Below are 12,998 nucleotides of genomic sequence, written 5' to 3' on the forward strand. Positions count from 1 at the left end.
ATTTTTACCATTTCCCACACCTTCTCTTTCTCTTGGAAGCTCACCTAAATTATACCTGTTACACAAACCCTTGAAACTTTATCTGAGCTCTTACCCTAACCAGTTCTTCCACTAAAGTCATATCATCAGTTCCATTGGGCAAAAAACCTCAGGGTTCCCACCTGGTATTCATAGATGCTGCTGAAACTTAGGCCATTGGACTCTAAGTCTTATCCTCTTTCCACTAAGCCACACTTGCTTTAAGATATATGTGGGGAAGCAAGGTGGCATTTGTCCAAGAGAATTTCCTCTAACTATTACCATATGGAGATCAAATACTTGTCCTTTTTTCTCCTCCACTCATCTGTGATACAGAGGTTACAGATATTATTGGACCTCATAGGCCAAGGCCAGAGATCACTGTAGCCATTAACAGAATTCCTTGAATTATCATTCATGGAGGCATTTATGGTTATGTTAAAGAGGTAGAATTAGTTTAGAGGAAAATGTAAAGGTGATCCAAAGTATACCTAGCATGAAATTTTTCTGCTAAGTCTGTTAACTCAACGGTATCACTGAATACCTGCTATGTATGAGACCCTGTTCTAGGCACAGCAGATACAGTGATGGCAGAGCCCAGTCTTGAGATCAGACAAATGTGTGATTAGACAATTCTGACCACATGGCAAGAACTGTCAGAAGGTGGGTATGGGGTCCTTGGGGGAGTCAGGGATTCATACCTCACCATGTCTGGTAGAGCTGAGAAAAGGCATTTTCGAGAAGATGGTGCTAAAGCTCTGCACAAGACCATGAATAAGGCTTAAGCAAGCAAAGAAGAACAGAATGGCACTGTAGATGGAGGGACTGGCACACACAGAAGCTTGTGACAAGGTGGGGAGGAGCAGGTGTTCAAAGAGCAGGAGTGATAATGGGTGGACGCTAAGCATGCTTAGTTCATAGTTCTGCCAGTGTTCAGATGTTGATACTGGTTGCACTCAGGGTAGTAGTCAGTGCTGGAGATTGTAATCAGTAAAAAACAAATGATAGTTGAAGTCTTAAATAGAGATAGTATCATGTCATCCATGTGTTTCTTGAGGCAGTCTTACAGAGAAGGGGTAGAGTCTCAGGAAGAAATTCAGGAGAAACAGAAGCTTGGGGAGGAGACAGAGCTTCATAGGGGATAGAGGTCAAAGAGTCTCTGAGGTTCAGTGGGAAGGATTTGCTCGCGAGGTGGTAAATGGTGTCTGAGGGGAGTGGTATCCACAGAAGCAGCAGAGTGGGAGGGAAGGGGAAAGCAAAGCCTCAGAAGATAGAGGCAACTTCTAAAAATGAGATAGATATATATGAGTATATATGACAAGGTGCCGTGGCCCACACCTATAATCCCAGCTATGTGGAGGCTGAGGTAGGAGGATCACAAGTTCAAGGCAAGCCTTAGCTTAACAAGACCCTTTCTCATAATAAGAAATAAAGATGAGTTAGGGTGAAGCTCAGTGATAGAGCACCCCTGGGTTCAATCTCCAGGACCCTCACATGCATATACACACACACTCATGAAAGAGTGTGTGTGTGTGTGTGTGTGTGTGTGTGTGTGTACAGATGGCTTACAGAAACAACTCTCATTTAAGTATTAGAACATTACTAGTATCTTTGAAATCCCGTCCCCCCATCCCCATGTCTTTTCATGGCTCACCTTCCACTTTCCTCAACAGCTACAGCCACCATTCTGAAGTTTGTGTTCATCATTCCTTATTTTTCTTTTTCTTTGTAGTTATCCATACCCAATGTGTTTATTTTTCCTGATTTTGTCCTTTAACAGAATCATATGTGTACAATCTTTTTGTGGCATGTTTTGAGATTCATTCATGTTGATATATGTGTTGTCATATACTTTCCCTGGTGTGCAGTATTCCCTCCATAAACATGTCACACTTTTTTTTATCCATTTTTACTTTGGAGGGATTGTTGGGTTAGTTCCAGCTTGAGCCCGTGACAGTGCCAATACAAGCATACCTCATGATATTTATGTGTAGGAGTTTATCTCTAAAGGTCAGGTGATACTTCAAAGAAACTCCCAATAACAAAGATGGTGGTTAGAGAGCCATGGAAAGATGAAGATTTATTTTAAGGTGAGAAAAATTTAACTGAAAGCTCACGAGAAGGAGCCAAAGAGAAAAGAAATTTCAAGATGTAAAACAGGGAAGAAATAAGCAGTGGGGTGGGTTCCTGAGCTGTGGAAGGAAATATCCCATGGAGCAGAAAACATTGCTGTAAAGTTTCTGAAAATTGCAGGGCAAGAGAGGAGTTTTCATAATGCCATCTTTCTTGTTCACTTCTGGGTTGAAAACTCTTCTGAGACTATTCCCCATACAGGTAGTATTTTTTTTTTTTTTTTTGCTAGTAATAGCTGCTCCCATAGAGGGCCCTTGGCTGTATTCTTTGAGTAGCCTGCTTGGGACATTTTGTATTTGTCTGCTTCCTTGTAGTGTGAGCTGTTGATGCTCAGTGGGACCCAAGGGGAGGCTGGCTCTGTGCTCCTCTCCCTCTTCTGGTCTGTCCAAGGCAGCCTGCTCTCCTGGTGCTATCTGCAGCTAAAGGCAACTGACACAGCAGCCAAAGGCCTGGCCGTGGACCTTATCGAAAAATGTGAGTGTTGATATTAAATACACAAGAGCAGGTGTCTGGATTTAACTCTGCACAAAAACTTTCTCTTTTGTAACTCACACAGAGATGTACACTTGGTTCTTTTTTTTTTTTTTTTCACTAGGTTCTTTATTAGAGTTCAGATCTATGCTGGGTGCAGTGATGCACACCTATAATCCCAGCTACTTGGGAAGCTAAGGCAGGAGAATTACAAGTTTGAAGCCAGCTTCAGAAATTTGGCAAGACCCTCAGCACCTTAGTGAGACCCTGTCTCAAGATTAGAAATAAAAGGGGCTGGGGATGTTGCTCGGTGGTAGAACTGTACTGGATTCAATCCCCAGTGCCACAAGAACAAAAAACACAAAATAAAACCAAAAAACTGAATAGGGTAACTTTTGCCCTCTTAAAATAGAATTCTATAGTATGTCTTTTTGCTCAGAATTTCCTATTTGAATGTGGTATATGTCTTAGTATTTTTTTTGAGGAATTGGGTCATTCCATAACCTGACATTCTCTCTTCAGTCACACAGCACTCTTAGATGATGTCTCACTTGTCAGGATAGTCTGTCATCCCTGGCTTAATCAAGTCATCTAAAAAAGAGTTTTGAGCTTTTAGCATCCAAGGTGTATGAATACTGCTGTGACCTCTGCCAGTCCTGAAGTACTCAAATTCATGTCCTGTAAACCCACAGAAAATTATATGAAACTAACAAGTTCTGAGAAATTGGGTGGGAAAAGTTTGGTTTCATCAAAGTTGCCCTGAGCAGCCATGGCATAAATGCTTAGGGTACTGAGTCCTATAATTGGAACCTGTTCCTTCAGATTGGTGCCCCTAATGCCTGGGCCCATTGTATACTAAAGGAAAAAAGGATGCTGAGAGCTGGGCCCACTGACAATGTAACTTCACTTATAAAAGTGATATCTCCACTTCATCAAACACTAACAAAGACAGAAAACATCTCTTTAAAAGTAACCTTTTACTGAAATTTGCATTGCTTTCCCTTCCAGAGGAAAGCATTTGGATGGTGCTTGGTGGTCCCCTGGTCTTCTATTGTTGAGTCTTACACACACACACAGCTTCTGTGGTCCTCTCTGGCTTTGTTCTTGGTAACAACTAAGCAAGTGATATTCCCTCCGTATAAAATATTAACCGCTTTCTTTATGTTTTGATAGATGTGGCACAGTTTCTGGCAAGCATGAGAGTGATTTTGGAATCCCTTTTGTCACAGTATAGTGGGAAAACCATAGTAGAAAAATTATGTAATTCAGTGTTTTCCATGGCAGCTCGTCAACTGGTAAGAAAATGTAACAAGCAGAGTAGGGGTTGGTGATCAGTACCCCAGGCAGGGCCTGAGGTGGACACTGGGTGCCTTTGTTCATCTTTCTTTAGGTCATCTTCCTGTTGGACTTCTGCACTTTAGACATTTCACACTGCACACTCTTGAGAGAGTTCAGTACCCTAACAGAGCTATTGAAGAAGCTCTGCAGTGACCCTGAAGGAGGGCCAAATAAGGTAACTTGAGTGGGTGTTTGACCCTGTGTTGCTTCCTCTCAAAAGAGATGTGACCGTACTGAATGGAACATACCACTGACTATAGATCTTCACAAATAAGTTGCCTCTAGAAGGCAATTTTATTGGTGGTTTTTTTCAACAAAGAGAATAAATGGTGATCCAAGTTTATTTGTCATAGTCAGCATTAGAAAGGAGATACAAAGAGTAAATTATGCAATTATAACACAAAAGTTACATAAGATCCATATATGTGAATAATCATTGAAGTCTAGAAGAGAAAATGTATGTTGAAAGGCAAATTAGAACTAGGCCTAGTGGCACATGACTGTTTTCCTAGCAATTTAGAAGGCTGAAGCAGGAGGAGCACAAGTTTAAAGCATGCCTTGGTGATTTACGGAGACCCTAAGCAACATAGCAAGACCCTGTCTCAAAATAAAAATAAAAAGGGCAGGGGATGTGGCTCAATGATTAAGCACCCTCCGGTTCAATCCCCGGTACCCGCTGCCTCCCCAAAAAAAGGCAGGTTAGAAAGTCTGACATTTAAAAGAATTGTCTCTCTTACTTAATCTTATAGTACACGAAGTTTTTTCACAGTCTTATTTAAGTATCACAAAAACCCTTAGCAGTAGAAAGGGCATATACTTAATAGGTTTTTTAAAAAGCAAAGATTCAAAGAGAGATAGTGGTCTTAGATTTGCTGAGGTCCCAAGTAGGAATATGAGGCCTTTAAACTCTTAATTCAGTGTTCTTCCCCCACCCCACTGGAAATACATATTGTCAATGATTTGTAAGAAATAGTTCTGGCTAAGTGTGGTGGTGCATGCCTGTAATCCCAGCAGCTTAGGAGGCTGAGACAGGAGGATCACAAGTTCAAAGCCAGCAAAGCACTAAGCAATCAGAGAGACTCTGTCTCAAAAAATAGAGACCAGTTTTTGAGTCACAAAGAACGTGTTTACGACTGAAATGCTTCCTCCTCACATCTATTTGACCACACTGGCTAGGTATTTGGCTTAGTGGTTAAGTCCCCCTGGGTTCAATCACCAGTACCAAAAAAGAAATAGTTCTGGGCTGGGGATGTAGCTCAGTGGTAGAACACTTGGCTACATATGTGAGGCCTTGGGTTTGATCCAGGGCAAGTGCAAAAAAGATAAAGACTGATCCCAGAGTTCCTACAGTAGACTAAAAGCACATGTCTACCTTGCTGAATGATAGACATCTGTTGATCTCTGTTCAGATGGGAAGGTCAGGTGTCTTTTAGCCTGCATGACAGCGTGGGGCTGTCAAAGCTCATGTGCCTACAGCACTGATAGAGAAAGCCTATTGCATATGGCTGGGTGTGGAGTGATGAATACTATCTTTTTTAAAAAATATTTTTTTAATTGTCAATGGACCTTTTATTTATTTATTTTTATGTGGTGCTGAGAATCGAACCTAGTGCTTCACACATGCTAGGCAAGCACTCCACCACTGAGCCACAACCCCAGCCCAAATACTATCTTTTCTTGACTCACTTGTTTGCTTAGCTGGATGTAGAGACCTGGCAGCAAGAACAGCCTGTGGTTCTGCATACATGGACCAAAGAGTCTGCCCACAACTATGAAAATAACTGCCACGAGGTGTCTGTCTTTGTTAGCCCAGGGGCAACCTATTTTGAGGTGGAATTTGATGAAAGGTGTGAAACTGAAAAAAGGTAAGACTTACATGTTCTTTTCTCCCAAGCAATAATGGGTCAAAAACAAGAGAAGAAAAGTAATAAAGATTATGCTTTCACAGATATGATTACCTGGAATTTACTGATGCTAGAGGTGGGAAAACACGCTATGACACAAAAGTCGGCACTTACAAATGGCCTAAGGTGAGTGATATTCTTAGAAATAAATGAAACACTTCTGTAGCAATTCTGTCAACCCTTAGAGCAAGAGGTGTAATCTTTGAAGGGAAGCATTTATATTACACTTTAATAAAAGTAAGATTTGTATCAAAGTTGACAAACTACTATCTGTTGCCTGTTTTATAAATAAAAAAGATTTGAAACACAACCATTCCCTTTTATCTCTTATAGCCACTTTGGTACTGCTTTGGCAGGGTTGAATGATCACAACACGGATTGTGTGACCTGAAAAATCTAAAATATTGGCCACCTGCGTTCTTTATAGGAAAAGTTTACCAACCCCCAGACTCTTTCAGCATTGTCCAGAATAAATGAGGATCTGTCACTCTTGTCAAGGACGGACTGGTGGATCTGAATGAAGGCCCAGACCATGGTGAAAGCCAGGAGTCCAGTTCACAATTGGATCTGCTCTCTCTGGGTTGGAGATTAAGAGCTGCCCCAGGCTGTTGACCTTCTCTCTGCTCTCAGGGGTCTTGGCTGGCAGCAAAGGACTAAGCAGGTGTGATCACTGGCTGAGTAGGTAGTAGGCAGATGGGCATCTGAATTTAGAAAGCTAAGCAGTAGTTTTCTGCCAATTATGCTTTTTCATGAGTGTTGCAGTAAATTTTGTGTTTCAGTCACACCTTTGTACATTTCTCCTTCAGTAGTTGTGCACTTGTGGAAATAGAGACCAGTTTTTGAGTCACAAAGAACATGTTTACTACTGAAATGCTTCCTCCTCACTCTATTTGACCACATGACATTTGTCTGTCTCTAGAAAGTGACCTTTAAGGATGGTCCTCGGCTACAGTTCCTCTTTCACTCTGACAGCAGCAACAATGAGTGGGGCTACAAATTCACTGTCACTGCCTATGGCCTGCCTGATGTTGCTGTGTCTTGGGGGTTAGATTTACAACTCCTTGTCTCCCGACTGATAGGACGCCTCGCCTCCCAGTGCATGGCACTCAAGTCTACGTATCGTAAGTTCACAGCCCTGTCCCTTCCTTCTCCTTACAACTGTGTTTAAGAGCAAAACATGTACTCTCCCTTGTGGCATCTTCACATAAGATCAGGGCAAGGTATTGATAATATTCCGTTCAGTTTCCTTTAAACCAAGCCAGAATAAATTGTCCACTTGACATCATTGACATGAAATTTCTTTTTTTTTTTGGTACTGGGCATTGAACCCAGGGGTGCTTAACCACTGAGCCACATCCCCTAAATAATAGGTATATTATTTAGAGACAGGGTTTCGCTAAGTAGTTTAGGGCCTTGCTAAGTTGCTGAACTTGTGATCCTCCTGCCACAGCCTCCTGAGCTGCTGGGATTATAGGTGTGCACCATCACTCCCGGCTGACATGAAGTTTTTTGACTCAGTCTTTGGCCCACATCACAACGGGTTTTGTGGATTCCCCCTATTGAAAGAGAACAAGAGAAAGAGGGAGCTGGATTTTTTTAGCAACATCATAATAATGTATTTTTGGAGGTAGATTTAGGTATACTCCAACCAGAAGGCAGAAAAATAGAATAAATTAATTGTATATTGTTTGAGTAAATATTTATGTATAGATATAGATATGTGAGTATGGATTTGGTCAACTTGTTATTAAATTCAATTTATAGAACTTGTTATTAAATTCTTATAAGTAATAAAACTTATAGAATAAACCTTTCTAGTAAATTTATTTCTGTATGATCTCTTGAGTTTTTCCAATTATAAAAGTAAAAGCTCATAGAAAAATTACATACTGGAGAAAAATTGAAGAAAAGTAGAATCACCCTTACTCCTAACACCCAGAGATAACTATTATCAACATTTTTAAAATTCCACCTAATCTTTATTTCTGTGTCTATTTAGATCTATGGTGGGTATTTAATTATTTTTTTAATAAAATTAAGTTTATAAATTGTGAATGTTTTCCCATAATTAATATTCTTAAATGACCTCCTATTGTGTGCTAGAAGTAGTTTACATTTGGCTTTCAGTTTAGTAAACAGGTTAATCACTTCAAAGACACCTTATAACTGAAGTTATCCCACAGAACAGCAGCATTTCAGGACTTGTGGTTTAGGTTAATCTATAATGTGTTTCTCGGAAATGTGAGTGAATTTCCTCTTAGGTTTTTTTGTTTTTTTTCTCTCTTTGTTTAACCCTTTTCTTTGTTAGTTCAAAGAATCTCAGTGTATTAAGGAAAAAATAGAACTCTCACAAGTCACCTTCTTTTTCCAGAGTTAGGAAGTAATATGGTAATACCACAGGCAAAAATGGCTTCAGTCCTGAACTCTCCTTTGTGGAAACCTGTCTTCAGGCATCAGATTTGTCCAGAGTTGGAATTAGAAGCAAGCTGGCCCACTCACCCACACCAGGATAGGAAGGAGGTATTTACTCTTCTGTCATCTTTACATCTGGGTGGAAACTGTTTACTAATGTCTTATCACCCCATTAAACTGTTAGTGCCTTGAGGCAGAAACTGTTCCTTGTTATTTGTTATCCCACTGTGTACCCCAGGGACCAGTCAGCAATGGGTGTTCAAAAATAAGGAATGACTCCAGTGAAATATAGTAGGTATTCAGTAAATCTTTCTTGATGGCATTATCAATCAAACAAGTGGAGTCTGTTTCTAGTGCCTACTGAGTCACACTTAAGAGTAAATGGTTTTTGCTATTCCTTTTGTTCTCCATACAGCTGTAGCACTTTATTTAACTGTTCATAATATTTTAAAAACTAAAAAATTTGCCCTCTGTTTCTACTTTCCATCTCTCCTTCCCTTTTTCTATTATTTCTCCTTCCTTCTTCTTTCCCTCCCTTTCTTTCCCCTGCAAGTTATTCCATGGTCAATTGCCAAAGTCAGTAGCTCTTTCTCCATTTCTACTCTCCTTTATCTCCCTGTTAAATCAAACTCCTTCAGACCCTCTCTTTTTTTGATTCCATGATAGTCCACTGTCTTCTCTACATCCAACTCTCTGTGTGCCTCCTCCGTTGGCCTTTCTCATTCCTTCTTCTCTATAAGGTAGGCTATATTCAGGCTTCCTCCCCTTTTCTACCATCCACCAAAACTTTATTCTCTCTTTTCTCTTTAACTGTCCCATCTGTGGGAATAATTCCTTAATATCAGTTTCCAGCCCTCTTTTTTCTCCCAGACTCCAGTATCTTCTCCATATCTTCATCTTCCTGTTAGGCGTTTTCATTTTAATGTCCTGACTCCCATTAACTCTGAAGTAAAAAAACAGAATGTCTCCTTTACTAACTGCTCACTTCTGTTGTAGTCATTGTTTGCCCAGGCCCAGAGCCACTGCTCCCTCACATCCCCTTCATCCCTGCCCTGCTCTTGCCTTTCCTATCAGTCAGTTGCAAGCCCTGTAGATTCTTCCTTATGGTGTTCATCTCTGTCCTTTCCTCTGTCTCCATTTTTATCCAGGCCCTCATCACACCTGCATTATTACATTGGTACCTGCCAAGTTTTTTTTTTTTTTTTTTTTTTTAAATCACTGCATTATCTTGTCATTCCACTGCCAAGCACCATTAATGGCTCCCCGTTGCCCACAGGGTGAAGTCTAAACTCCTCAGTGTGACAGTCAAGGCTCTCTACAGTCTCCTTTCACCTTAACTATCTGACTCTAGTTCCCACCACTCCCCAGCTGAGACTTCAGGCCAGGTCAGTCTCCCCACTGACTCTTAACCTCTGCTAGTGGTTATATCCCTCAAGGCCAAGCCTTCCCATCCTTCAGGGTTCAGCCCTAATCCCAAGTCCTTCAGAGGCTTTCTTAATTACTTTAACCTGCCAGGAACTCCTTCCTTTGAGTTCTCAGCACTGGGTGTCCCCTTTAGGCATTTGGCACTGGATAATCTTTTGCTTTATGGTAGTGTTAGTTTTAATGCATTTAAGTTTTATTTTTATTTGCCTTTATTAACCCATATACATCTGTCTGGTCTCCCTAAAATAGATTTAAACTTCCTGAGAGTATGCACCATTTGTTTATACTTCTGCTTTATCTTAGTAGGTGCTCAGTAAATTTTACTTTTTGATGAATATTTCAAATGTGATTTTTTTTTTTCTTGTTCCTAGGTTAAGAGCATTCCTGACGATCCCTGCCGCCATTTTCTCCTTGATTTTGCCCAGTCAGAGCCTGCTCAGAACTTCTGTGGGCCATATTCAGAACTTTTCAAAGGATTCATACAGGCATGTAGAAAACAGGCCCCAAAGACAGATATAGTTGCTGGTTCCACTATTGATCAAGCTGTGAACGCCACCTTTGCTGCTCTGGTGTATCGCACTCCAGACTTATATGAGAAGCTGCAAAAATATGGTAACTTATATTACAGGGAATATGTTTGATCTGAAGGCTAATTGCTAAGTTATAAGAAGCCTATCTTAAGGGAAAATTTAGAAATTCTAAAATGTTAACACATATCTACAACTGTAAACTTCATCTTGTTCTACTTTGTCAATCAAAAGATTCATGGCCAATTTATAGTTAGCAGATAGTTATGTGTGGCAAGTAGCCTTGAGTTTCTGAATTAGCAGATACTTTGTCTTTTTCCAGAATTCTCATGGAAAACTTCCAAGAAATTTAATAGAAAGAAACCTTAATGGTGTCGGTTCTGAAACTCAGAAGCTGCACTGCTCAGGTTAATTAGACAACCTTCCTGCACCTCTGTTTCCTCATCTGTAAAATTGGTTTAGAATTCCTTAACTCCAACATTCTAGAAATTCCAATTAAAGCCACAGGTATTTAAGTTATTGACTGTGCTAATAACATGCTTGTAGAAGGAGGCAAATGAAGGTACTAACTCTTTCTCTAGACTTGCAGCTTCTCTGTGGCATGATCCCACCAGGCTGCCTCTGGTGGGATCTCTGTGGACAGCCTTCCCTTCACCATTTCTCTTCCTCACTTCCCTCAGGGCACCATCTCTGTGTGTTGTTCATATGTGCAGCTTACATCCTAACAGGATCCACACAGAAGATCTCTACTCTCTCTACATTCACACTTTTTCAGGGAAAAGCATTGCAAATCCTATGTAAAGATAAGGCTTACGGCTGGGGTTGTGGCTCAGAGGTAGAGCACTTGCCTAGCATGTGCAATGCCCTGGGTTTGATCCCCAGCACCACATAGAAATAAATAAATAAATAAAAAGGTATTGTGTCCAACTACAACTAAAAATTAAATATTAAAAAAAAAAAAAAAAGATAAAGCTTAGGCTTTTCCAAGGTGCTTGGCAAGGTATGTGTTCTTTCTGATGCAGATGAAATAAGTGAGAATAGATGCTTCCTTCCTTTAGAGTAGGTGATTGATTATTGCTCATGTTACTATAATTGATATTATTACTGCAACATGTATTACTTAGTTCTTTAGCTCTCACATTGCACTTTATTTCCTGATTGAGAAACTATCTCAATTACTTCTCAAATCTTAACATCTCCTTTACAAAAGCCCACCACCTAAATAAAACTACATTGAAATGTGAGTAATGTATGGAAACAAATATCATATGGGAGAGTGTATCTTCACTAAGGAATGGGGAGAGGGACAAGGGAACCTGCATGGTTTTGAAGGAAAAAAGAAAACAATATATATTTTTGTGATCAAATGACAGTAAGAAAGCTGGACACTCCTTGTTACTTGAGGGACTTTTCAATAAATGTATAAAGGCCTGTGGGTTAAAAGCTGAGAAACAGAATGTTTCCTACTAGGGGGAAGTCAAACCATGTTCCATTCCACATATGTGTTTGTAGGAGAGAAACACACAATCAGATGTGGGAACTAGAAATAGCTGGCTGTATGTGGCTTGTTTCTAATCTGTCCTTGTTGAATGTGGCCCATTCAGTTCTTTGTGCATCTGCCTTTATGATATAGATATCATAATAAAGACTATTCGTGAGTTCTTTAAAACTGAGCTACATTGAGAATGCTTTTTGTCTAAAAATTGGGTTAGAAATGTAAGAGAGGAGTTTTTCAACTTGAACATACACTGCATGAGGTCAGTGACCATGTCTTTTTCTCAGCATTGTATTCACAGTGCCTAATGTAGAACCCAGCACATGCTAGGTCTTCATAAAATGTTTATTGTATTGAACATGGATGCAACAGAAAGCTTCATACTGTTTTATTGTATTGTATTTTGCTTTAAGAGAGGGACAGGCCTCTTAGGTCTTTAAAAAAAATTTTTTTTTCAAATTATAAAAAAAATACTCATGTAGAGACTGAAAAAGTCTAGAAACGTTTAAAATAATTATGAACTTGTTGTACACAGTGCCACACACCTGTAATCCTAGTGACTTAGGAGGGTACGGCAAAAGGATCACAAATTCAAAGCCAGCTTCAGCAACTTAGTGAGACTCGATCTGAAAATAAACCATAAGAGGACTAGGGATGAATCTCCTTGTTAGAGTACCCCTGGGTTCAATCTCCAGGTTCAATTTCTACTTCTGAAAAAAAAAAAAAAAATTATGAACTACAATCTCACTATTTAGAAAACACCTCTATTAACTTTTTTCTATATATTAAACTGAAACTGACCTTTTATCTAGGTGTTTTATGTTTGTATATGTCCATCCATGTTATATATTGATTGATTGATTGATATCTCAATAATAATTTTAAAAATTAAATTATTTTTTTATTATTATTATTATTATTTTTAGTTGTAGATGGATACAATACCTTTATATATTTACTCACTTATTTTTATGTGGTGATCAGGAGCAAACCCAGTGCCTCACACATGCTAGGCAAGTGTTCTATCACTGAACCACAACCCCAGCCCAGTAATTATTTTTTTACTCAGTTTTTGTTTTGTTTTTATTTTTGAGACAGTGTCTCACTGTTGCCTGGCCTAGTTTGGAACTCACTGGCTCAAGTGATCTTCCTCATGAATAGCTGGGACTACAGGTTTACACTATTATGACTGGCTTTCCTCAGTTTTAATTTTTAATGTTTTAGGATGCTAGGGATTGAACCCAGTACTTTGCACATGATAAGCAAGCATTCTAC

At 39.6% G+C, this 12,998-nt stretch overlaps 1 protein-coding gene across 2 annotated transcripts in view; it reads left to right on the top strand.

Annotated features, from left to right (window-relative positions):
- Zzef1 (zinc finger ZZ-type and EF-hand domain containing 1) overlaps window positions 1–12,998 on the top strand; it is a 115,758-nt gene that overhangs the window by 49,443 nt on the left and 53,317 nt on the right. For both annotated transcript variants that reach the window (XM_071603310.1, XM_027922614.3), the window contains exons 19-26: window positions 2,466–2,625; window positions 3,796–3,917; window positions 4,013–4,135; window positions 5,659–5,825; window positions 5,909–5,990; window positions 6,784–6,985; window positions 8,236–8,384; window positions 10,073–10,313. In XM_071603310.1, the coding sequence (XP_071459411.1) occupies window positions 2,466–2,625; window positions 3,796–3,917; window positions 4,013–4,135; window positions 5,659–5,825; window positions 5,909–5,990; window positions 6,784–6,985; window positions 8,236–8,384; window positions 10,073–10,313 (1,246 nt within the window). The remainder of the gene's footprint in view (window positions 1–2,465; window positions 2,626–3,795; window positions 3,918–4,012; window positions 4,136–5,658; window positions 5,826–5,908; window positions 5,991–6,783; window positions 6,986–8,235; window positions 8,385–10,072; window positions 10,314–12,998) is intronic.

This window comes from Marmota flaviventris, chromosome 17, assembly GCF_047511675.1.
Source record: "Marmota flaviventris isolate mMarFla1 chromosome 17, mMarFla1.hap1, whole genome shotgun sequence".
Classification (NCBI taxonomy): Eukaryota; Metazoa; Chordata; class Mammalia; order Rodentia; family Sciuridae; genus Marmota; species Marmota flaviventris.